Here is a 22,769-nt window from a genome sequence, read left to right on the forward strand (position 1 = left end):
AAAGTGTGTTGGCTGCTCCAGTCCCCTATGACAGTGTTTAATCTGAAGTGTGGATAAGGGTGTGTGATTGCGTGCGCAGAGAAAAGGGCCAGTTGCACCTAAATGCACTGGCCACTATGGTCTCCTAGCAAATGTAGCTGGGCCCTCCTCTGCAAAGGTGCCTGCGTGAAGGTTTGGATGACAAAGGGATCAGGTGACTGGCCCGGGAAAAAGGCCTGGCCAGAGAGAGGGGGCTGGCAGGGGGTGTTAGTTGCAGTGGCTGGGACAAGATGTTAAGTGCAGATGTGGAGGGTCTGGCCACTGCCCCCCAAATGAGACCCGGCGAGGGGTCTGGTCCCCGAGTATCTACAAACTCTGTTTTAGACCATGATCCTGTCAGTCGAATTAAACCTTCTGTTTTTATGCGCTGGCTGAGAGTCACATCTGACCTGCCCAAAGTGGTGATAAGGTCAGAAAGGAGAGACCATGTGTCTAATGTCAGAACTGAGCCTGGAGTCAGATCGCCTGGGATCTATTCCTGGTTGGGGGGGGGGGGGGGCGGGGTAGAGCGCAGGTCGGGGGGTTTAGGATTCCTGGGTTCATTCCCAGATCTGAGATGGGAAGTTAAGAGAGGAGGAGGGGAGCTGAAACATGTCTAATAGTGCATGGGGGTCAGGACTCCTGGCTCCAGATGATAGATGGCAAATCAGTGCCAAATATGACAGTGGTTTTGCATGTGGACTCCTGTCCTGCTAAGATCTGGGCAGAGACATTCAACGTCTGCTCAAAGAGAGCCTGTGAAATGACTGAGGGAAGAGGGACAGACAGACAGACTTAGCCCCAGTCAGTCATAGAATCATAGACTATCAGGGTTGGAAGGGACCTCAGGAGGTATCTAGTCCAACCCCCTGCTCAAAGCAGGACCAATCCCCAGCTAAATCATCCAGATGTGGTAAGGTTTCCCTGTGTATTTCATGCTGTCCGTCCCTGTCTTTCTCCCAGGCCCTGCAAGCCATCGCCAAGACCTGGGATGTGGTGCTGCTGGATATTGTGCCGTACAAGGACAAGGGACACCACCGACTCAGGTAGGGCTTCCAAAGACCTGCCTTGCAGCACCAACAGGAGAGATGGGGTGGGGGCAGGGTTCCTGGGTAGACAAGCAGCTGAGCATGGCGGGGTGTGGTCTCCTGCTCGTTAACAAGGTGCCCTGGTAGCCAGGGGGGAAATCTGGTTTATTTAATTGTTTCTCTGTCTGTCTGAGTACAGGTAGATAGACCCTCCCTTGAACACCTCCTTCCCTTCCCAAAGCTGAGACTAGAACCCTGGGGTCCTGACTTCCAGCTCCCATTCTGACCACCAGACCAGGCTCCCCTGGTCCTCACGGAGCCCAAGTGTCCTATTCCCAGCCCCCTTGCTCTGACTGCTAGTCTCCACTCCCCTTCCACAGCCAGGAATAGAACCCAGCAGTCCTGAGTCCCAGCACTAGCCACAAAGCCTGGTTTCCTTTCATTCCCGAAGATCAGAACATTGTTGCAGGGCAGGCCGTGGCCTTTAGATTTCCCCTCCGTCTTTCTCACTAACCTGGTCTTATTAGCAGGGAGCGAGTTTGCTGAGGGTGTCCTGACCTCTGCAGTTGCTGGCTGCAGCAGGGGTGTCCCTCCGTGATTGGGTTAATACCTGGGAGCTGCAGGGCTCGTGTGTGGCTGGCTTGCTCAGCTCTGAGATGAAAATGTGTTTGTCCTGAAGGGAGAGAGAGAAACCGGTGCTAGTCTAGGGGGACTAGGGAGGGATCTGGATTGCTGGCAAACAGTGAGTGTTTTAACACAGCCAAATGTCAACTCGGCCGTCTAGGACGAAAGAACTGGGGAACTCTCCTGGGAAGCAGGGACTCTGTAAAAGAGGTGGGGGCAGGGTCTGGGACACGGGGCCTTTCCCCACTAGGGGGCGCTGTCTCCCATCTGGCCCTGGGGCCAGGGGATTGGCTGGCTCAGGGACTGGGACACGGGGCCTTTCCCCGCTGGGGAGCTAACTCCAGTCCAGCCCCATGTCACTAGCGAGTACAAGTTCTTCCTGTCTTTTGTGGCCCTGATATGCGATGAGTTTGGGGCATCATTTGAGGACAGGTGCCCATAGCACAGAACTGCCATCCTAACAGGCCCCATTGTGGGCAGGCTTTGCAGAGAGGCCCTGGGCAGATTGGACCATGGGTGGTGTGCCCCCAAAGGCACATTGGTGGGAGCGCCCCATAGCCGCTCTGCTTGTTGTATGCCCAGGCCTTTCAGCCTCCCACCGATCTCTCACTCCTGGCTCCCGCAGGGGGACGGATGAGGTGTTCCAGGCGCTGGAGGATAACCAGGTCTCCCTCTCCACCATGAAGGCCTCGCGCTTCGTCAAGCCCTTTGAGAAGGAGGTGGACCGCTGGGAGCGCTGCCTCTCACTCATCCTGGAGGTGATCGAGATGGTGCTGACTGTGCAGAGGCAGTGGATGTACCTGGAGGTGAGGAGCCCCCTGCCCAGCGTCCCTGCGCTTCACTGACGGGCCCACACGCAGGGCCAGGTTTCCCCACTAATGACGGGCAGGCCATTCTCTCTCTCTGCTACCGACCCCCCACAGAACATCTTCCTGGGAGAAGACATCCGGAAGCAGCTGCCCCAGGAGTCGGCCTCCTTCGACCAGATCAACGCCAGCTGGAAGACGATCATGGACAGACTGAACAAGGATAACAACGCGCTGCGCGGGACACATTACCCAGGTAGGTGCTGCTCGCCCTCCCTCCGGACCCCAGCCACAAGCCAGCTGCCTCTTCCCACTCTACACAGGCCTTGTTTCCTGCCACGGGGCTGCCTCTGAGAGCAGTGATCTCCTCTCCTCTCTAGCTCCCCAGCGGAGTCTGCTCACTAGGAGTAGGACTATAAGGTGGATAGAAAGCTGGCTAGATCGTCAGGCTTAACGGGTAGTGATCAACGGCTCCATGTCTAGTTGGCAGCCGGTATCAAGCGGAGTGCCCCAAGGGTCAGTCCTGGGGCCGGGTTTGTTCAATATCTTCATTAATGATCTGGAGGATGGGATGAATTGCTCCCTCAGCAAGTTCGCAGATGACACTAAGCTGGGGGCAGAGATAGATACACTGGAGGGTACAGATTGGGTCCAGAGGGACCTAGACAAATTGGAGGATTGGGCCAAAAGAAACCTGATGAGGTTCAAGAAGAACAAATGCAGAGTCCTGCACTTAGGATGGAAGAATCCCAGGTTCTGACACAGGCTGGGGACCGAATGGCTAGGAAGCAGTTCTGCAGAAAAGGACCTGGGGGTTACAGTGGACGAGAAGCTGGATATGAGTGTGATGAACTGGGAATGTTCTTAGTGTTTGCTCTGAATAGTGTGTTGGTGCCTCAGTGTCCCCTATGCAGTTTTTAATAGCTGAGTGGTGGAATAAGGGTGTGTGATTGCTGCAGAGAAAAGGGCCAGTGCACCTAAATGCCTGGCACTCTGTCTCCTAGCAACTGATGGCCTGGGCCCCTCCTCTGCAAAGGTGCCAGCTGAAGGTGTTTGGAGACAAAGGGATCAGGTGACCTGGCCCGGGAAAGGGGGCTGTGAGCAGAGAGGAGGCTGAGGGGTTGTTAGTCTGCAGCTGGCTGGGGACAAGATTGTAAGTGGCAGATGTGGGGTCTGGCTCACTGCCCCCCAAAATGGACCCGGCTGAGGGGTCTGGTCCCCGGTACCTACAAACTCTGTTTTAGACCATGATCCTGTCATCGAATAAACCTCTGTTTACTGGCTGGCTGAGAGTCACATCTGACTGCAAAGTGGGGTGCAGACCCTGTGGCTTCCCCAGGACCCTGCTGCGGGGGCTTTGGGGTGTGGAAGTGCACGGAGGGGCAGAGGATGCTGAATGCTCCAAGGAGAGACCCAGGAGGTGAAGACGTGTGAGTTTCTTGCCCTGAACAAGTCTGCTCCAAGGGAGAGGAGGCTCCCCAAAGTCCTGACTGGCTTAGTGGGGAGCAGTTCCAGAGCGTCGCCTGGGGACTCCGTGACAACGAGTCAGCAGTGTGTCCTTGTTGCCAAGAAGGCCAACGGCATTTTGGGCTGTATAAGTAGGGGCATTGCCAGCAGATCGAAGGATGTGATCATTCCCCTCTATTCAGCACTGGTGAGGCCACACCTGGAGTTTTGTGTCCAGTTTTGGGCCCCCCACTACAGAAGGGATGTGGACAAATTGGAGAGAGTCCAGCGGAGGGCGACGAAAATGATCAGGGGGCTGGAGCAGATGACTTATGAGGAGAGGCTGAGGGAACTGGGATTGTTTAATCTGCAGAAGAGAAGAGCGAGGGGGGATTTGATAGCTGCCTTCAACTGTCTGAAGGGAGGTTCCAAAGAGAATGGAGCTTGGCTGTTCTCAGTGGTACCAGATGACAGAACAAGGAGCGATGGTCTCAAGTTGCAGTGGGGGAGATTTAGGTTGGATATTAGGAAACTCTATTTCCCTAGGAGGGTGGTGAAGCACTGGAATGGGTTCCCTAGGGAGGTGGTGGAATCTCCTTCCTTAGAGGTTTTTAAGACCCAGCTTGACAAAGCCCTGGCTGGGATGATTTAGTTGGGGTTGGTCCTGCTTTGAGCAGGGGGTTGGACTAGATCCCTCCAGAGGTCCCTTCCAACCCTGATCTATGATTCTATGAGTAACTGGCTCGGAGGCCTCCAAAGGAGATTCACTGCTGCATGATGGTGGTTCAGTAGGGGGCACTCTCCCCTCTCAGCCAGTGCTGAAGCCAGCGGAGTGCTAGGGCTCTAAGCCCTGGGGAGAGAGGGTGGCGGTTCAGTCAGGGGCGCTCAGTCAGTGCCGCCCCAAAGCCACAGCACAGCGCTAGGGGCCTATGTGCAGGGAGCAGGATGAGGGCCATTCTCCTCAGTCCCAGGGCCGAGCCCAGGTCCCTAGTGTGGGGCTTGGTCCTTAGCCTGTGCTGCCGGAGCAGGGTGTGGGGCTCAGGAGGGGCTATCGCCGGTGAAACTGAAGAGTGCTTGGTGGAAGCAGCCCCCTTTAAAGGCTTGATCTTGCTTGTGGCCCCTTTCTCGTTCAAACGGAAAGCGAGGCCATTGTTTGCAGGATGAAAGATTGCAGCACCCTGAGGCCTGGGGCTGAGGCTGAGCAAACTCACTGCACCTAGGGCTGAAGCCGGGAGACAACAGGGCTCCCACCCTGAGGATCTGCCAGGGTGACTCAGAGCCGCATGGGGGCGGGGAGTGGGGATCAGGAATGGAAGGGAGTGGGTTCAGGGGAACGGGGATGGGGAGAGGGAGGCCCAGGACTTGACCTTGCTGCTGAAGGCCAGGGGAGGGAGCTTTGTGAAGGGAGGACCATGTGACCTGGCTGGAGTGGGGCCAGCAGGAGTCAGGGGGCCTGTGGCGCTTTCCCCCCAGGCCTCCTGGACAAGCTGGTGGAGATGAACAGCGCCTTGGAGGAGATCCAGAAATCCCTGGACATGTACCTGGAGACCAAGCGCCACATCTTCCCCCGCTTCTACTTCCTGTCCAACGACGATCTGCTGGAGATCCTGGGCCAGTCGCGCAACCCCGAGGCCGTCCAGCCCCACCTCAAGAAGTGCTTCGACAACATCAAGTGCCTCAAAATCCAGAAGGTCCAGAGCCTGCCCAGGGCGTAGCCTCCTCCTGCTTTGTGCAGAGTCCCTGGTCCTTCTCCCCATTCAACCCTGGGGTCTTGGCTAAATCCCAGCCTGGGTGGTGCCATCCGGCTTCCCCAAAGCCCCCGGACCTTTCAGCCAGAGAGGAGATTCTCCTTCGCTTGTTGAACAATGTGGGGACGCTGGTAGCAGTCGCCACCCACCTCTGCACTGAGCGAGGGACCCCTGTATAAACAGCTACCCCCGGTCCCCCAGAGGTGGGAACCTGTCTAAACAGATTCTGGAAGGGGAGGGTGACCTTGTGGTTACGGCAGAAGGGGACACTTCTGCCCTGGTACAGCCGGCTCTCAGCCCCTCTGAATCTGAGCCCCCAAGCCCCTTCCCACCTTTTGGCCCGCCCTCGGGCTCTGATCTTCATGCCCACCTCACCCGGAGCTCGGAAATCCATGAGGCACTCGGAGGTGGGCGGAGCATGAGTAGTCTCCTCATTTCTCAGGTGGGAATGGGCAACAAGTCGGAAGCCGTGGGCATGTACTCCTTGGACGGGGAGTATGTGGAGTTTGCCCACTCCGTGCTGCTGGAAGGGCCTGTGGAGGTGAGGGGGCCAGCTCTGGGCGGTGGGAGCTGGGGCTTTGGGTAGCCGAATCCTGGTTCCTCTGACCCCCCCATGCACCAGCCCGCCCTCGGGCACCTCCGCTGGCTCCCCAGCTCTGGTCCGATCCAATTCCAAATCACTTCTGCTCCTGGGTCTGTGGCAGCCTTCCAGCCCCTCTCCCCTTTCAGACCTCCGCTGTGAGATCCCCTCTGCCCCCCGGCGCCAGGCCCTGGCTGGGTGTTGCCTGCTTTGCGAGGAAAAGGAAGTTGGCGCGAAGGAAGGGGGTTGCATTGTCCTGAAGAGGGTGCAGGGGGAATCCCCCTAGACGTCCCCTCAGCTCCCCGTCTGCCTGCCTCCCAGGAGTGGCTGTGTGACGTGGAGCGGGCCATGCGCTGGACCCTGAAGGAGCTGCTGAGAAACTGTCGCCTGGCCCTGAAGAAGATGCTGACGAAAAGGGACAAGTGGGTGAAGGAGTGGGCTGGACAGGTGACTACTGCGCCCCTAGGGTACAGGGGGCCACGGCTTGGCCAGCGGCTCGGGGTGGCTTCTGGGCCACAGGGACTGGCCTTACAGCCTGGTCCGGCTCCACTGAAGCCAATGGGAGTCTTTCTATTGACGTGGGTTGGATCAGCCTTGGGTACACTCAGGTCATACGTGGAATGAGTTTGGTTAGCCTCAGCTCAGGCACTCCGTTGAACACGGGGAGGAGGGTTCAGAATTCAGAGCAGAGGATTGAGTGTCAGGACTCTTGGGTTCTCTCCCCAGCTCTGGGGAGTGGGTTCTAGGCATTAAAGCAGGCAGTAGGGACTTGGAACTCGGGGCTCCATATCCTGGATTTCTTTCTGCCAGAACTGGGAAAGTCACTTTCTGGGCGTGGGCCTCAGTGTTCCCCCCGTGTAAAAGGGATCCAGTGACCCTGACCTCCCTGGGTAAAGTGCTTAGAGCCCCCAGGCTGAGGGGAAGACACAGGCGGAGGAAGAGGGACGTGGGGCACAGGACGAATGGTCATTTTTCGGATTAGGGTGTTGGAGGTCTGTGGGCAGGGGGCTCCCCAGAACTGAGCTCAGGAGGGCTGGGGAAAAGGGGATTTGCCAGTGCCCCTCCCTCCACCCCACTCCTTGTCTGTTGCAGATGGTGATCACTGCCAGCCAGATCCAGTGGACAACGGACGTCACCAAGTGCCTGGCCAGCTGCAAGGAGCGAGGGGACAAGAAATTCCTCAGGGTCATGAAGAAGAAGCAGGTGAAGGGGAGAGCGCAGCGCAGCCGTGCATGCTGGCACTGGCACTCCCGGGCATGCTCATGTGCTCGCACACATGCGCACACTGCTCACTACGACACGCCCTTGCGCACGTCTGACCACTGGCTGTTTCCTCACTAGGTGTCCCTGCTGAATAAGTACTCGGAGGCCATCCGGGGCAGCCTGACCAAGATCATGCGCCTGAAGATTGTTGCGCTGGTGACGGTGGAAATCCACGCGCGGGATGTCATAGAAAAACTCTACAAGAGCAGCTTGATGGACGTGACGTCCTTTGAGTGGCTGAGTCAGCTCCGCCTCTACTGGGACAAGGTGAGAACGGACTGGCCTCTGAGCGTGTGAGGCCCACGCTGCCCCCTGCTGGCTGGATTTCCGCCTGCTGGGGAGAGTAGGTGTATGTGGGGCTAGTTCTGCCACCCCCTGCGGGGCAGAATCAGTCCTAGCTATACGCCTGCGCCCGCATCACTGCCCCCTGCGGTTCAGCCTCAGCAGCCGTGCTGAGCAGAGGGGAAGATGTTGCCTCCAACGTACCTGTAATTCCCTGCAGTTTGCCATCCTGCTTGGGCCGTTAGCCACCTCTCTCCTCCGCACTCTCGCCAGCTGCCTCAGGCACCCGGCTCTGTTTCACCCCCTCTCTTCCCCTATGGACTGCCCCCGGTGTCCATTGCCAGGGACAGGGTCCAATATACAATCATAGGAACAGAGAAGATTAGGCTTGGAGGAGACCTCAGGAGGTATCTTCTAGTCCAACCCCCTGCTCAGAGCAGGACCAACCCCAACTGAATCACCTCAGCCAGGGCTTTGTCAAGCTGGGCCTTAAAAACCTCCAAGGAGGGAGATTCCACCACCTCCCTAGGGAACTCATTCCAGTGCTTCACCTCCCTCCTAGGGAAATAATGTTTCCTAATATCCAACCTAGACCTCCCCCACTGCAACTTGAGCCCATCGCTCCTTGTTCTGTCATCTGCCACCACTGAGAACAGCTCCATCCTCTTTGGAAACCCCCTTTCAGATAGCTGAAGGCAGCTATCAAATCCCCCCTCGCTCTTCTCTTCTGCAGACTAAATAACCCCAGTTCCCTCAGCTTCTCCTCATAAGTCATGTGCCCCAGGCCCCTAATCATTTTTGTTGCCCTCCGCTGGACTGTCTCCAATTTGTCCAAATCCTTTCTATGGTGGGGGGCCCAAAACTGGACACACTACTCCAGATGAGACCTCACCAGTGCCGAATAGAAGGGAATGATCACATCCCTCGATCTGCTGGCAATGCTCCTACTTATACAGCCCAAAATGCCGTAGGGCTTCTTAGCAACAAGGGCCACTGCTGACTCATATCCAGCTTCTCGTCCACTGTAACCCCCAGATCCTTTTCTGCAGAACTGCCACTTAGCCAGTCGGTCCCTAGTCTGTAGCAGTTAATGGGATTCTTCCTTCCTAAATGCAGGACATTTGTTCTTGTTGAACCTGATCAGGTTTCTTCTGGCCCAATCCTCTAATTTATCTGGGTCACTCTGGACCCTATCCGTACCCTCCAGCGTATCTACCTCTGCCCCCAGCTTAGTGTCATCTGTGAACTTGCTGAGGCTGCAATTCATCCCATCCTCCAGATCATTAATGAAGGTGTTGAACAAAACCGGCCCCAGGACCGACCCTTGGGGCACTCCACTTGATGCCTGCTGCCAACTAGACATGGAGCCGTTGATCGCTACCCGTTGAGCCTGACGATCTAGCCAGCTTTCTATCCACCTTATAGTCCATTTGTCCAGCCCATACTCCTTTAACTTGCTGGCAAGAATACTGTGGAAGACTGTATCAAAAGCTTTGCTAAACTCAAGCTATATCACATCCACCACTTTCCCCATATCCATAGAGCCAGTTATCTCATCATAGAAAGCAATCAAGTTGGTCAGGCATGACTTGCTCTTGGTGAATCCATGTTGACTGTTCCTGAAAGCATTAGCTTTCAGATACATAAATGCTATAAGAAACACAACTGGTGCCGAGTGCAGCATTTCACTGTATAATCTTGTCCTCTCCGTTCCTTTATTTTAATCTTGGAATTTAAAAAGACTTTATGCTAACAAAAAATCATTTGGTTAAGTCTTATTGATGCTAGTGTTTTGATAACTATGAGAGAAGAACCCAATAATGGCCAATGGCTCTGCAATCACATCTGCCAACTCCTTTAGCACCCTCGGATGCAGCACATCCGCCCCATGGACTTGTGCTCGTCCAGTTTTTCTAAATAGTCCTGAACCACTTCTTTCTCACAGAGGGCTGGTCACCTTCTTCCCATACTGTGCCTACCCAGTGCAGCAGTCTGGGAGCTGACCTTGTTCGTGAAGACAGAATCCAAAAAAAATTCAAGTACATTAGCTTTTTCCACAGCCTCTCTCACCCAATGTTGCCTCCCTCATTCGAGTCAGGGGCCCACACTTTCCCTGACCTTTTCTGTTTGTTGGTACCCAGAAAAATCTGAAAGAAAAACCTTCTTGTTACTCTTAACATTGCTTGCTAACTGCAACTCCAAGTGTGATTTGCCTTCCCTGATTTCACTCCTGCAGCCTGAGTTGGAATAATACTCCTCCCTGAGTCATTCTGTCCAAACCTTCCACTTCTAATTGCACCAGTTTTTTTTTGTGTGTAACCCTTCTCCCCCTCTGAGTTGGCAGCAACAAGGGCCAGGTTCAGTATCCAGGGGTTCCATTTCAATAACACAAGGCATAACCGGCTCGAGCCCCCACCAGTGACCTGGGACACTTACATACCATACCCTCCTGGGCGCCTCTAGGAGGCAATACTTCCCCTCTCGCAAGCACGGAGTCTGAGTGTAGCGAAATCTTTTTAATAAAGGAAGGAATCAATGCGGCATCCCATTGGAGAAACACCACAAACAGAGTTATAACACAAACCATAACCACCCCCCAAGTACATTTTGGCAATGTCCTTTCCCCTTAGGGTCTTAAGTCCAATCACTCCAAAGTCCAACAACCCAAAAGTCTCTGGTCAATGCCACCCAGAATTCAAGAGTCTATCTGTAGAGGTCCCTCCCCCCCAGCCTGGGTGAAAGGGGCACCTTACGTGGTCCAGGGCCAACTGCCCTGCCTTCCGTGGGTTCTGCTTCCGCCTTCTCCACAAACTGCTCCGCCTTACCAGCCGCTCCACTCTGCTCCTAAGCCGTCCTCACAAACTGCTCCGCTCCACCAGCTGCCTCGTGAGCTGCTCCAGTTTCCCAGCAAAAACTGCTCGGCTCCGCTCTTGCTCTGTGGGCTGCCTCCACACGCCCCACAGCTACTCCGCCTGCTCCATGATTTTTCCAGGGACTGAGGTGAGGCTGACTGGCCTGTAGTTCCCCAGGTTCTCCTCCTCCCCTTTTTTAAACATGGGCACTACAGTAGTCTTTTTCCAGTAGTCTGGGACCTCCCCCAGTTGCCATGAGTTTTCAGAGTTAATGGCCAGTGGCTGTGCAATCACATCAGCCAGTCCCTCAGCACCCTCGAATGCAGCACATCCGGCCCCATGGATTTGTGCATGTCCAGCTTTTCGAAATAGCCCTTAACCTGTCCTTTCATCATTGAGGGCTGCTCACCTCCTTCCCATACTGTGCTGCCCAGAGCAGCAGTCTGGGAGCTGACCTTGTCTTCGAAGACCGAGACCAAAAGAGCATTGAGTACTTCAGCTTTTCCCACATCTTCTGTCACTAGGTGGCCTCCCACATTTGGTAAGGGGCCTGCACTTTCTCTTCTTGTTGCTAACATACCTGTAGAAATCTTTCTTGTTACTCTTAACATCTCTCGCTAGCTGCAACCCCAAGTGTGCTTTGGCCTTCCTGATTTCACCCCTGCACGCTCGAGCAGTGTCTTTATACTCCTCCCTAGTCGCGTGTCCAAGTTTCCACTTCTTGTAAGCTTCCTTTTTGTGTTTAAGCTCACCAAACATTTCACTGTTAAGCCAAGCTGGTTGCCTGCCATATTTGCTATTCTTTCTGTGCATCGGCATGGTTTGTTCCTGCAGCCTCAATAAGGGCTTCTTTAAAATACACTCAGCTCTCCCGGACTCCTTTCCCCCTCATGTTATTCTCCCAGGGGATCCTGCCCATCAGTTCCCTGAGGGAGTCCAAGTCTGCTTTTCTGAAGTCCAGGGCCCGTATTCTGCTGCTTTTGTCAGGATCCTGAACTCGACCATCTCATGGTCACTGCTGCCCAGGTTGCCACCCACTTCTATTTCCCCTACCAATTCTTCCCTGTTTGTGAGCAGCAGGTCAAGAGGAGCACGGCCCATGGTTGGTTCCTCCAGCACTTGCACCAGGAAATTGTCCCCAACACTTTGCAAAAACTTCCTGGATTGTCTGTGCACTGCTGTATTGCTCTCCCAGCAGATATCAGGGGGATTGAAAACCCGGGGGTTTTATGGGGGACTTCAATGCCTGGGGTCCCTGCGGAGCTCTCTGCCATGTCTGGTGCCCTCCCAGCCCTGCTCCCTGCTTTTTCTCTCTCCTTTGATGTGGCAGCGACCCAGTGACCTCAGCACTGGATCTGAAGCTGGGAACTCTGCAGCTCCACCTCCACTTGCCGCATGGCCTCAGCCAAGCCCCTTTTCCATCTGTGTCTCCTTTTCTCCCCAGTGATATGACCCACCTCCCTGGGTGGGGGCAGTCAGAGGGCTACCGGGTTTGTGTCTGCAGAGTGCCCTGGTATGGCAGGAGGGGGGATGAACCTGACCTCATGGGCTGCCGGATGGATTCCCCCGGGATCTGCACGTCCGTCCTCTCTGCAGTCTGATGAGTCTCTCCCCTGGTGCCTGCTTGTCCTCTGTCACCGGAGCCCCATGGGCAGGTGGGGGAGTCCAGAGGCCTGGCTCTATTTCCCCCCGTTTCCCTCGGCAGGATCTGGATGACTGTGTCATCAGGCAAACCAACACCCAGTTCCCCTACGGCTACGAGTACCTGGGGAACTCCGGACGCTTGGTCATCACGCCGCTCACTGACAGGTACAGCACGGTGTGCCAAGTCCCTGCTGCTCCAGTGCAGTGCTGTCGGCAGCCCCCTGGGGGGCGCTGGGAGATTGGGGATCACAAGAGGCACCCAGAGTTTGTTGGCTACGTTAAGGTGATGGCTTGATCCCCGACAGTGAAACTGCTCCTGAGGAAAGTGCCACAGGAGAACTAGGGACTAACTGCTGAGCTTATCGTAGAATCTCAGGGTTGGAAGGGACCTCAGGAGGGATCTAGTCCAACCCCCTGCTCAAAGCAGGACCAATCCACAGACAGATTTTTGCCTCAGATCCCTAAATGGCCCCATCAAGGATTGAACTCTCAACCCTGGGTTTAGCAGGCCAATGCTCAAACCACTGAGCTCTCCCTGCCCCCTTTCTTGGGCTTCCTGCTGGCTTCAGCTGAGGTCTGTTCCCAGAGGCAGAGGGGCTGGATGGGCAGAGTGGACATCAGAGGGATGGAGAGAGGAGATCCCAGTGGTGGATGGCCGGGGCGGGCTGGGGAAAGCAGGGAGATTGATGCGTGGTCTCCCCTCTCTTTCCAGGTGCTACATAACTCTGACCACAGCCCTCCACCTCCACCGGGGAGGGTCTCCCAAAGGCCCTGCTGGCACAGGGAAAACGGAGACTGTGAAAGACCTGGGCAAGGCCCTGGGCATGTATGTGATTGTAGTGAACTGCTCCGAAGGCCTGGACTATAAATCCATGGGGCGCATGTACTCGGGCCTGGCTCAGGTAAGGGGTCAGGCCATTGCATTGGCTCCAGAGCACATGGGCGCTTCCCAGGGCTGGGACTCCCAGACCCACTCCCCTCCCAGAGTTGGGGACGGAACCCTGGAGGCCTGGCTGCTGGCCCCCCACGTTCTAACCACTAGATCCCACTCCCTCTCCAGGGCAGGGTGAGGCGGATGGGCATGGGGCTGTGCGTGAATGGGAGGAACCTGTTTGTGGCAGCACCCACCCCGCACTTTCTGCTCTCATCCCTCAGACAGGAGCCTGGGGCTGCTTTGACGAGTTCAACCGCATCAACATTGAGGTGCTGTCAGTGGTGGCCCAGCAGATCCTCTCCATTCTCTCAGCCTTGGCCGCCAACATGACCTCCTTCATCTTTGAGGGCCATAAGATCAAGCTGGTGTGGTCCTGTGGCATCTTCATCACCATGAACCCAGGTGGGAGACACGCCCGTGCTCATGGAAAGGTCCCTCTCGCTGGCGGAGTGGCTGGCTCGGGCATGGCAGGAGTTCAGATGGGCACCACTTGGCCATTAGGGAAGAACCCAAGACCAGCTGGTCCCTGTGCAGGGGCCTCGGCTCAGGGTCCCAGGCCTGGGGTTGGGGTAAAGGGGGCGAGGCGGAGATGGCAAGTGGCCAGGGCTAACGTGCTGCTGGGTGCCATGGGGCAGGTTACGCCGGACGGACAGAGCTGCCCGACAACCTCAAGTCCATGTTCCGCCCCATCTCCATGGTGGTGCCGGACTCCACGCTCATCGCAGAGATCATCCTCTTCGGAGAAGGGTTCAGCAACTGTAAGGTACTCGCGGTCCTGGGGCCACAGATCTCAGAGAGTTGCCCTAGCTGGGAGCACTCGTGGCCTGGTCAGTGGGTCCAGTCCCAGCCAGGGAGGGGACCTGCAGGCTCGGAGAACGGGACACGGGGCCTTTCCCGTCTGGGTGGCCCGGGCTCCCATCCGGCCCCAGACTGGGGGGACTGGCGGGCTCAGGGATTGGGACATGGGGTCTTTCCCGTCCGGGTGGCCCGGGCTCCCATCCGGCCCCAGACTGGGGGGACTGGCGGGCTCAGAGAACGGGACACGGGGCCTTTCCCGTCTGGGTGGCCCGGGCTCCCATCTGGCCCCAGACTGGGGGGACGGGCAGGCTCAGGGATTGGGACACGGGGCCTTTCCCATCTGGGTGGCCTGGGCTCCCATCCGGCCCCAGACTGGGGGGATTGGCGGGCTCAGGGATTGGGACATGGGGCCTTTCCCGTCTGGTGGCCCGGGCTCCCATCCGGCCCCAGATTGGGGGGACGGGCGGGCTCGGGGATTGGGACACGGGGCCTTTCCCGTCCGGGTGGCCCAGGCTCCCATCTAGCCCCAAGGTTGAGGGACCAGCTGGCCAGGGTGAGGGGGTTTCTGCTGTTGGGGGTGCTGGCTGTGGCAGGGCTCCAGGGGTCAGGGGATGGCAGGCGGGGTGAGCTGGGGGTTTCTAGCTCTCAGCGAGATGCCCCTCCAAAGCCTGGTGCCCTGGCCCCCCGCAATGGAGCCCCTGGCTGCCGCGCCCCACCCCGCGCTGATGGGCTCCACTCTGTCCCAGCTCCTGGCTAAGAAGGTCTACACCCTCTACTCGCTAGCAGTGCAGCAGCTCTCCAAGCAGGACCACTATGACTTCGGCCTGCGGGCACTGACGTCGCTGCTCCGCTACGCCGGGAAGAAGCGCAGGGTGCACCCCGACATCACCGACGAAGAGGTGAGGTGCCCCTGGGATGTGCCGGGCGGCACTGGAGGGGGCCGTGAGGAGTGATGCCGTCAGAGTGCCAGCCGGATCCCCAGCACCCCGAGGTGCCTGGCTCACCCGGCTCTCCTGGTGGCTTTCAGATCCTCCTCATGGCAATGAAGGACATGAATATCGCCAAGCTCGCCTCGGTCGACGTGCCTCTCTTCAACGGCATCATCCAGGACCTCTTCCCGGGCATCGAGTCGCCGGTCATTGACTACGGGAAGGTCAGCTAGCCGGCCTGGCCCTCAGCTGGGCTCCTTCTCCCAGGGCTGGAGCCACGTGCCCTCTAGTGCTGAGGGGCTGCACTGCCAAGGCACTTCCTTCCCGAGAGCTGGGGACGCCTAGGTTTTGTTCCCAGCTCAGGGACAGGAGCAGGGGGTAGTGGTTAGAGCAGGGGGGCTGGGAGCCAGGACTCCTGGGTTCTCTCCCCGGCTCTGGGAGGGGAGTGGGGTCTAGTGGTTAAAGCAGGGGGGTTGGGAGCCGGGACTCCTGGGTTCTCTCCCTGGCTCTGGGAGGGGAGTGGGGTCTAGGGGTTAGAGTGGGGGGGCTGGGAGCCAGGACTCCTGGGTTCTCTCCCCGGCTCTGGGAGGGCAGTGGGGTCTAGTGGTTAGAGCAGGGGGGTTGGGAGCCGGGACTCCTGGGTTTTCTCCTCGGCTCTGGGAGGGGAGCGGGGGCTAGGGGTTAGAGCAGGCGGGCTGGGGGCCAGGACTCCTGGGTTCTTTCCTGGTCTGGACAGGGAGTGGGGTCCCGGGGGCACGTGCAGCGAGCTCAGGCCGGCTGTGCCTGTCGCTGCTGGCGTGGGCTGCTCCCCGCCCTGGGCTCCGTGCCCGGGGCCCGTCACCCCAGGCAGGGCCCTGTCTCTGCAGCTGAAGGAAGCCATCGAGCTGGAGCTGAAGGGGATGGGGCTGCAGGTGACGCCCTTCACCATCACCAAGGTCATCCAGCTGTACGAGACCAAGAACTCCCGCCACTCCACCATGATTGTGGGCACCACGGGCAGCGGCAAGACGGTCACCTGGCGCACTCTGCAGGCCACCATGGCCGCCCTGTGCCGGAGTGGGGACGCCGCCTACAATCTCGTCCGGGTCAGTGGGTGGGGACTGGGGCTGCCCTGGCGCCGGGCGGTGGCAGGGGGCTGGGAGCCGGGCAGGGCTGGGCAGGGGTCCCTGGCTTCCCACCCCCTCTGACTGGTTCTCTCCTCTGCCCTCCGGCTGGCGCTGGGCCTGGCAGGAATTCCCCCTGAACCCCAAGGCCGTGTCCCTGGGCGAGCTGTATGGAGAGTATGACCTCAGCACCGGCGAGTGGACAGATGGCATCCTGTCCAGCGTCATGCGGGCAGCCTGCGCAGGTACCCATGGGCGCCAGGGCCAGGGGTGAGCCACAGCCAGAGAGGGGGGCAGGGCACGGCCCAGAGGAGTGGGCAGAAGGGAGCAGTACCCGGGGCCAGGGCATGGCCCAGAGGAATGGGCATTGGGGGGCCTGTGCGCGGGGCCAGGGCATGGCCCAGAGGAGTGGGCAGAGGGGGGCTGTGCGTGGGGCCAGGGCATGGCCCAGAGGAGTGGGCAGAGGGGGGCTGTGCCCGGGGCCAGGGCAGGGCTGATAGGACTGGGCAGAGAGGGGGCTGTGCCCAGGGGCAGTGCACGGCCCAGAGGAGTGGGCAGAGCGGGTGGCTGTGCCCAGGGGCAGTGCACGGCCCAGAGGAGTGGGCAGAGCGGGTGGCTGTGCCCAGGGGCAGTGCACGGCTCAGGGGAGTGGGCAGAGGGCGGCCTGTGCCCGGGGGCAGGGCACAGTCCAGAGGAGTGGGCAGAGGGGGGCCTGTGCCCGGGGGCAGGGCACGCCTCATAGGACTGCGCAGAAGGGGGGCAGTGCCCGTGTGCTGCTTTCTGCTCCTCACTCTGGCATGTCTGTTCCACTCTCTTGGCTGGCCTGCCCCTCTCTGGGAGACTGGCCTGTGCCCGGGTGCTGGGGTGCCCCCGGCGCGTGCTGGCCAGTTAGCACCAGCATTCCGCAAACAGCGCGGAGAAGGGAGGTGCTCTCAGCCGTGCACCGTGGGGAGCTGTGCCCCAGGCCTGGCATGCTACACTGCGCGGGCGCTAGATGCCAGACCATACCCACCAGCACCACGTAGGGGGTGCCCCTGCCATGCGCGGCTGCTCAGTGACCCACGGTCTGATGGCTTGTGGCCGGGTCTCCCCACGGGAACCCGGGAGATTCGGTTTGCCCACCGGAGCGGGTGGCGTGTGCGTGCCAGGCTGCGGTGGCATGTGAGAGAGTTCTGCCGTTACTAGGAGACGGGGGGGCTGCGGCCTGACCCCAGTATTGCTGGTCATTGAGGATGACAGCGAGGTGACAGGCGGCGGGAGCGCAGCCGGGGGCACTGGCTGGCTCAGCACCGGGGAAGGGGGATGGGGCTGGTGCCCACCAGGGCTCTGGTTCAATTTACATGGATAGCCCCACATGAAAAGCGAGGTGAACACTGAGTCTTGGTTATGGATGTGCCGTGGTAGTGGTTTGTGCCCTCCCGACCACAGCCACTATTAGCTTCTGCCCAGCCCCCACAGTCTGCCAGTGGGTGTGGCATCGCTAACGCGCACAATACGAAGTAACGTAAAAGCCGACCCCAGCCCACTATTAGCCCAGCCCCTGCCCCCCAGCTCTGCCATGGTGTGTTGTGCCCTCCCGACCCACAGGCCACATTAGCCCCCCCTGCCCCCCCACTTGCTCAGTGTGTTGTTGCCCCTCCCTGACCCACAGCCGCTATTTAGCCCAACCCACCCCCCCGCTCTGCTAGTCCTCCTGACCCACACCCTGCTAGCCCAGGCCTGCCCCCGCCAGCTCTGCCAAGTGCCCTCACACGTCCGACCCGCAGCACCTGCTAGCCCAGCCCTGCCCCCCCAGCTCTGCCGGTGCCCCTCACTCCCGACCCGCAGCCCCTGCTAGCCCAGCCCTGCCCCACCCCAGCCCTGCCGGTGCCCCTCACTCCCGACCCGCAGCCCCTGCTAGCCCAGCCCTGCCCCCCAGCTCTGCCAGTGCCCCTCACTCCCAACTCGCAGCCCCCGTTCCATCCCTGGATGACCCATGCCCATCTCCATTTCATCTCCTTTCCCAGCACCGGGCATTGCTGTCGGAGGCCCAAGGGCACCCTGAGGGCAGTGGGCGTGGATCGAGGGGGCAGAGAGGGCTGGAAGGCCGAGCTTTTGGGCAAGGGTGGGGAGCTCCTAGAGCGCTGAGGGGGCTTCCCCTGCTCTCCTGCTCCCACCAGACGAGAAGCCCGATGAGAAGTGGATCCTGTTTGACGGGCCGGTGGACACCCTGTGGATCGAGAGCATGAACTCAGTCATGGACGACAACAAAGTCTTGACCCTGATCAATGGGGAGCGGATCTCCCTGCCTGAGCAGGCAAGTCATCCTGGGGGCAGCTCCGAGCACCTGGGCCGGGGCCAGGAAGGCGGCGCGTTGCCCCCACTGATCCTGTCCCTTCTCCAGGTCTCACTGCTCTTCGAGGTGGAGAACCTAGCGGTGGCCTCGCCCGCCACTGTCTCCCGCTGCGGGATGGTCTACACGGACTACAGCGACCTGGGCTGGAAACCCTACGTCCACTCTTGGATCGAGAAGCGCCCCAAGGTTCCTGGGTGGGAGGAGGGAATGGAGCAGGGGGCACTCTCCCCTGTGCTGCGGGGAGGAGGGGTGGTGGATTTGGGCCGAGGGGCACTAGCAGAGCCCAGCGCTGGAGCTGTGGGTCGGCAGAGCCGGTGGAGCCCAGGGCTGGAGCTGGGGGAAGGGCTGCAGGTCGGGCGTGAGGGGCACTGGCTGAGCCGGGGGTGTGAGCCCAGTGCTGGAGCTGCGGGTTGGCAGAGCCGGGGGGAGCCCAGGGCTGGAGCTGGGGGAGGATGTGAGGGGCACCGGCAGAGCCGTGGTGGAGAGCCCAGGAGTGGAATAGCTCAACCCTGCTGTGCGGGAGCTTTGCTCTGGGTCCCTCACTCCTCAGGGGGAGACGGAAGCTCTGCAGCGAATGTTCGACAAGTTCATTGACAAGATGCTGACGTTCAAGAAGGAAAACTGTGAGGAGCTGGTCCCCATCCCCGAGTACAGCGGGATTGTGTCGCTCTGCAAGCTCTTCTCTGCTCTGGCCACCCCAGAGAACGGGGTAGGTAGCGAGCGGGAGCCGCCCTCGCGCTCTCATTGGCTGCCTTTCCGCCCATCGCTCAGAGCAGGGGGCTTTGACGCCTTTGCACCCCTGGCGCCCCTCTGTATCTGGGCGTGGTAATCAGCAGGAGCTCCACTCCGTGACTGTGACCCCACCGGTGTAAACCAGGAGTCACTCCGTGTAAGTCAGCAGAGGTACCCAGCTGTGGGGAACTGGGATGCCGATCCTCGGAATCCAGAGCAGGGGGTTCCTGTAGCAGAGTTTGGGTTACGAATCATCCCTAGTAGCCAGTGCTCTGGCACCCCCTTGTTTCTCAGCCTCTCCGTGTTCTGGTCATGCCTGACTGCCAGGGCAATACATTCATGGAGGTCCATATTGGCCAGGATGGGTAAGGAATGGTGTCTCCACCCTCTGTTTGTCAGAGGGTGGAGATGGATAGCAGGAGAGAGATCATGTGATCATTAACTGTTAGGTTCACTCCCTCTGGGGCACCTGGCATTGGCTGCTGTCGGAAGACAGATACTGGTCTGGGTGGACCTTTGGTCTGATCCAGTGTGGTCGTTCTGATGTTCTAGTCTTATGTTCTGGCACCATTGGCCAGCAAAGCCTCCTGAGCTTGGAGGAGACATAAGTACCATGTAAGGAGAGAAGAAATAAAGACTTATTCACAGAGCTTAAAGGTTCTGAGTGTATCAACCTACAACTCACCCATCATAGCTGCTGATTTAAGGGTTCAGGGTGTGGGTATGCCAACCTAGAACATTCGTCATGCAGCCTTACATTCCAGCTATATCAGCTCAGAACACTCCCATCATGCAGGCTGATGTTCCTGGTATGACAGCCTAGAACACTCCCATGGTACAGCTTGATGTTCTGGTTAAATCAGTCTAGAACGCTCCCACTGTGCAGCCTGATGTTCTGGGTATGTCAGCCTAGAACACTCCCATCATGCAGACTGATGTTCCAGGTACATCAGCAGAATGTGCCCATTGTATAGCCTGACGTTCTGGTTATATCAACCTAGAATGTTCCCATTGTGCAGCCTGATGTTCTGGGTATGTCAACCTAAAACACTCCCATGGTACAGCCTGATGTTCTGGGTATGTCAACCTAGAGCACTCCCATCGTGGAGGCTGATGTTGCAGGTACATCAACATTGTATAATGTTCTGGGTACATCAACCTACAACACTCCCAGTGTGCAGCCTGATGTTCCGGGTACGTCAGCCTAGAATGCTCTCATGGTGCAGCCTTATATTCCAGGGTATGTCAGCCTAAAACTCCCATTGTGCAGCCTGATGTTTTGGGTATGATAGCCTAGAACACTCCCATCATGCAGGCTGATGTTCCTGGTACATCAACCAGAATGTGCCCATTGTACAGCCTGACGTTCTGGTTTCGTCAACCTAGAACACTCCGATTGTGCAGCCTGATGTTCCGGATACATCAACCTAGAACGCTGCCATTGTGCAGCCTGATGTTCCAGGTACGCCAGCCTAGAATGCTTCCGTTGTCCAGCATGATGTTCCGGGTACATCATGTCATTGTAGAACACTTCTTGCCATATCACCCTATGTTCTGGGTGTGTCAACACGTGTTTATGGGGAATGCTCTGGTAGCCTGTGTTAAGGTTAGAGAGCCAGCTCAGTGCGAGGTTCCCATCTCTTGCTCTCCAGGTGAACCCAGCAGATGGCGAGAACTACACCACAGTGGTGGAAATGTACTTCATCTTCAGCATGATCTGGTCCGTGTGCGCGGCGGTGGACGAGGAGGGCAGGAAGAAGATTGACAGCTACCTGCGAGAGATGGAAGGCTCCTTCCCCAACAAGGTCCCTGGCGTGTCTCCCCACGCAGGCCCGAGGGAGCCCAGAGGAATGGTGATGCTGTGACCAGAGCAGAGCCAAGAGGGTGATGGGAGGGGAATGGCCAATAGGGGAAGGGAAGAGGGACAGCGCTTGCCGGGAGTGAGCAGCTCCATGTCATTTCCTCCCATTCCTGCCCCGCTCCCGTCTCTCTTCACGGCATTGACACCTCAAGCCCTCTGTAGTCCCAGCTCCAAGGCTCTGCTGAGGCCAGAGCCTGATCCCCTTGATAGGCCCCAGCTTCAGCTCCTGTCCTGGCCGCGCGTTGGGCGGCCCAGGCCCGGGCCTCTCACAGGATCTTCCTGCTCCCTCCAGGACACCGTCTACGAGTATTTTGTCGACCCCAAGAGGAAGAACTGGGCCTCGTTTGAGGACAAACTGCCCAAAATGTGGAGGTACCCATCCAAGTGAGTAACTGGCTGCCGGGGGCCGAGATGGGGGGCTAGGGCCTTAGCCGGAGCAGGGCTGAGCAGGAGAAGTGGAGGTCCAAAGCTGGGGGGAGAAGCGCATCCTCTGGGAGTCTCCTACGAAAGGAGATTGTAAGGGATAGCAAACAGCTCAGTGTCAGCTGCAGACTTGCTGCTGAGGGTGCAATCAGTCCCCTCATCCGGATCATTAATAAAGTGTGGAACAAAACCGGCCCCAGAATCGACCCATGCCGCACCTCGCTGACACCGTCTGCCAGCTACACCTGGAGCCGCTGGGCACTGCCCGTTGATCTAGCCAGCTTTCCGTCCCCCTGCGAGCGTTCACCGCCCGCTGACACCGTCTGCCAGCTACACCTGGAGCCGCTGGGCACTGCCCGTTGATCTAGCCAGCTTTCTGTCCCCCTGCGAGCGTTCACCGCCCGCTGACACCGTCTGCCAGCTACACCTGGAGCCGCTGGGCACTGCCCGTCGATCTAGCCAGCTTTCTGTCCCCCTGCAAGCCTGATGCAAGGGACAGGCTATGGGGCTGGATGGGCCCGTTGGCCTGATGCAGGGGACAGGCTATAGGGCTGGAGGGGCCCGTTGACCTGATGCAGGGGATGGGATATGGGGCGGGATGGACCCGTTGGCCTGATGCAGGGAACGGGCTATGGGGCTGGATGGGCCCGTTGGCCTGATCCAGGGGACGGGATATGGGGGCTGGATGGGCCCGTTGGCCTGATGCAGGGGATGGGATATGGGGGCTGGATGGGCCCTTTGGTCTGATGCAGGGGATGGGCTATGGGGCTGGATGGGCCCGTTGGCCTGATTCGGTCGTGCCTGCAGGGGGAGGCTGGCGGTTGGTGGGGCAAAAGTCTGTGGCTGGTGCGTCGGCGCTGGCCGGTGGGAGCTAGGCGGGGTGGCTGGCAGTCATGGGGTGGGCGTGCTCGCATGGTCGCTGCCGGCATGGGGGGCTGGCGGGTGCTGGCCGAGTCATTGCGCTGGCGCGGGTGCCGAGCAGTCGTCTTGCCGGCAGAGGAGTCAATTGCGGTGTGCTGGGTCAGTCATTGGTGACTGGTGCGGGTGCTGGGCGTGGCCGCTGTGCTGGACAAGTATATCTCAAGCTCTCAATCGGGCGAACGTGCCCGGTTGGCTCGCGCGAAGGCTCGAGCCCTGGAGGGGCTGGCCTTGGACCCGTCTGTTGGAAGCCGCCAGCCCATGCCGTCCCTGGACTAGCCCCTGCCCCCAGACCTCCCAACAACGTGCGACGAATCCAGAGCCGCGTGGAAAGCGCACCAAGGGCCGTCTACGTGCCTGTGCCGGCAAGAGCATGATCACCTTCAATGACGACCTCAACATCCGGCCAAGACGCCACTTGGCTGCACCAGCCGCCACTGAGCTG

The 22,769-nt window shown here is 58.8% G+C and overlaps 1 protein-coding gene across 1 annotated transcript in view; it reads left to right on the top strand.

Moving 5' to 3' along the window:
* DNAH2 (dynein axonemal heavy chain 2) overlaps positions 1-22,769 on the top strand; it is a 148,458-nt gene that overhangs the window by 58,007 nt on the left and 67,682 nt on the right. The window contains 21 exon segments of the mRNA XM_075071345.1: positions 982-1,064; positions 2,296-2,476; positions 2,594-2,732; positions 5,396-5,613; positions 6,113-6,211; positions 6,572-6,697; positions 7,343-7,453; positions 7,592-7,780; positions 12,353-12,456; positions 13,004-13,193; positions 13,447-13,627; positions 13,861-13,988; positions 14,770-14,922; positions 15,051-15,176; positions 15,819-16,037; positions 16,183-16,300; positions 18,215-18,351; positions 18,439-18,576; positions 18,941-19,099; positions 20,775-20,927; positions 21,276-21,367. Of these exon segments, the coding sequence (XP_074927446.1) occupies positions 982-1,064; positions 2,296-2,476; positions 2,594-2,732; positions 5,396-5,613; positions 6,113-6,211; positions 6,572-6,697; positions 7,343-7,453; positions 7,592-7,780; positions 12,353-12,456; positions 13,004-13,193; positions 13,447-13,627; positions 13,861-13,988; positions 14,770-14,922; positions 15,051-15,176; positions 15,819-16,037; positions 16,183-16,300; positions 18,215-18,351; positions 18,439-18,576; positions 18,941-19,099; positions 20,775-20,927; positions 21,276-21,367 (3,044 nt within the window).

The sequence above is a fragment of the Chelonoidis abingdonii genome, chromosome 11 (genome assembly GCF_003597395.2).
Source record: "Chelonoidis abingdonii isolate Lonesome George chromosome 11, CheloAbing_2.0, whole genome shotgun sequence".
Classification (NCBI taxonomy): domain Eukaryota; kingdom Metazoa; phylum Chordata; order Testudines; family Testudinidae; genus Chelonoidis; species Chelonoidis abingdonii.